The sequence below is a fragment of the Penaeus vannamei genome, chromosome 29 (assembly GCF_042767895.1).
Source record: "Penaeus vannamei isolate JL-2024 chromosome 29, ASM4276789v1, whole genome shotgun sequence".
Lineage (NCBI taxonomy): Eukaryota > Metazoa > Arthropoda > Malacostraca > Decapoda > Penaeidae > Penaeus > Penaeus vannamei.
In genome coordinates this window covers 28,262,538-28,263,867 of record NC_091577.1, presented here as the reverse complement: position 1 = coordinate 28,263,867, position 1,330 = coordinate 28,262,538, and the positions used below count along the sequence as shown (strand labels likewise).

The window sequence follows — 1,330 nt, the reverse complement described above, 5'->3', positions numbered from 1 at the left end:
AAAGCTTGAATTTATTTTTCATAAGAAAGCAGCTTTTCGATTTTTTCTTTTCTTTTTTTTATGAAAAAAACTCTTAGAAAAAAAAAGAAGAAAAACACGAAAATTATATTTGAAAAAGATTTTTCTATTCATTATTATATTATCTTTAGATGAAAAGAGGTCAGATCTTTTTAAGTTGAGAGAGCGTCTAATGTATTTTTTTTCTCTCTCTCTTTCTCTCTCTCTCTCTCTCTCTCTCTCTCTCTCTCTCTCTCTCTCTCTCTCTCTCTCTCTCTCTCTCTCTCTCTCTCTCTCTCTCTCAGGTTAATTGATGAGGAAGAGAAGGAGGGGGGGGAGGCCTGTACCCCCCACCGTCATGTCATGTTCCTCAAGACACACAAATGTGGATCCTCGACAGTGCAGGTGAGAGGTCGTGAGGAGAGAGTTGAAAAGGTGGTGTGAAATAGGTGTGGAAAAGGGAAGCCAAAGAAGGGAATGGTGTAGCAGTATAACCACACTCACACCGTCAACACACACACACAAGCACGCACGCACACGAACACATACGCACACACACACGCACGCACGGACTCACGAAAGCACACACACACACACACACACAAACACAAACACACACATGTATATATAATCCTGCCAGAGCATTAGGTAAGATAGGAAAGACAGAGAGAAAGAGAGACGTGTCCCTATATGCATAAATGTACACAAACGTACATAGATAGATAGTCAAGATGATATAGAAACATCCATATACAATCTCTGTACATAGACACAGATAGATAAAGGTGATATAGAAACATCCACATGAAACGCATCAGTAGATAGATGGTAGATGTATCGACAGACAGACAAATAAGCAAGACAGATAGATAAATAAACAGTTATATATACAAAGAAAGTAATCAATACACAGATCTAAAACGACAGACAGGCAGACAGTTAAAACCTATACGATAATCGCCAGTTGCTTTCATAACACGTGTTCATCTGTTCTTTTAGAAAGTAATCAATAAACAGATCTATACAAGCAGACAGACAGACAAATAAGACCTATACGATAATCACCAATTGCCTCCATAATACGTGTTCATCTGTTCTTTCAGAATATTTTGCTTCGGTTTGTCTACAGCAACAACCTGACCCTTGCTTTGCCTGAAGAACTGAACTACCTTGGGGATCCAGCGAGCAAGTTCAGGGTAAGTTAAGGGAGAGAGAGAGGGAGGGTGGGAGATAGCAGAGACAGAGAGAGATGAGGAAGAGAGAGAGGTGGGAAGGAGGGTGGGAGATGGGAGAGAGAGAGAGATGGGAAGGAGGGTGGGAGATGGGAGAGAGA

At 40.8% G+C, this 1,330-nt stretch overlaps 1 protein-coding gene across 1 annotated transcript in view; it reads left to right on the top strand.

Moving 5' to 3' along the window:
* Positions 1-267: 267 nt before the first annotated feature.
* Positions 268-1,330, top strand: part of LOC113801257 (galactosylceramide sulfotransferase) — a gene marked incomplete at its 5' end in the record, with an annotated part of 4,731 nt that continues 3,668 nt past the window's right edge. The window contains 2 exons of the mRNA XM_070142140.1: positions 268-402; positions 1,101-1,193. Of these exons, the coding sequence (XP_069998241.1) occupies positions 268-402; positions 1,101-1,193 (228 nt within the window). The remainder of the gene's footprint in view (positions 403-1,100; positions 1,194-1,330) is intronic.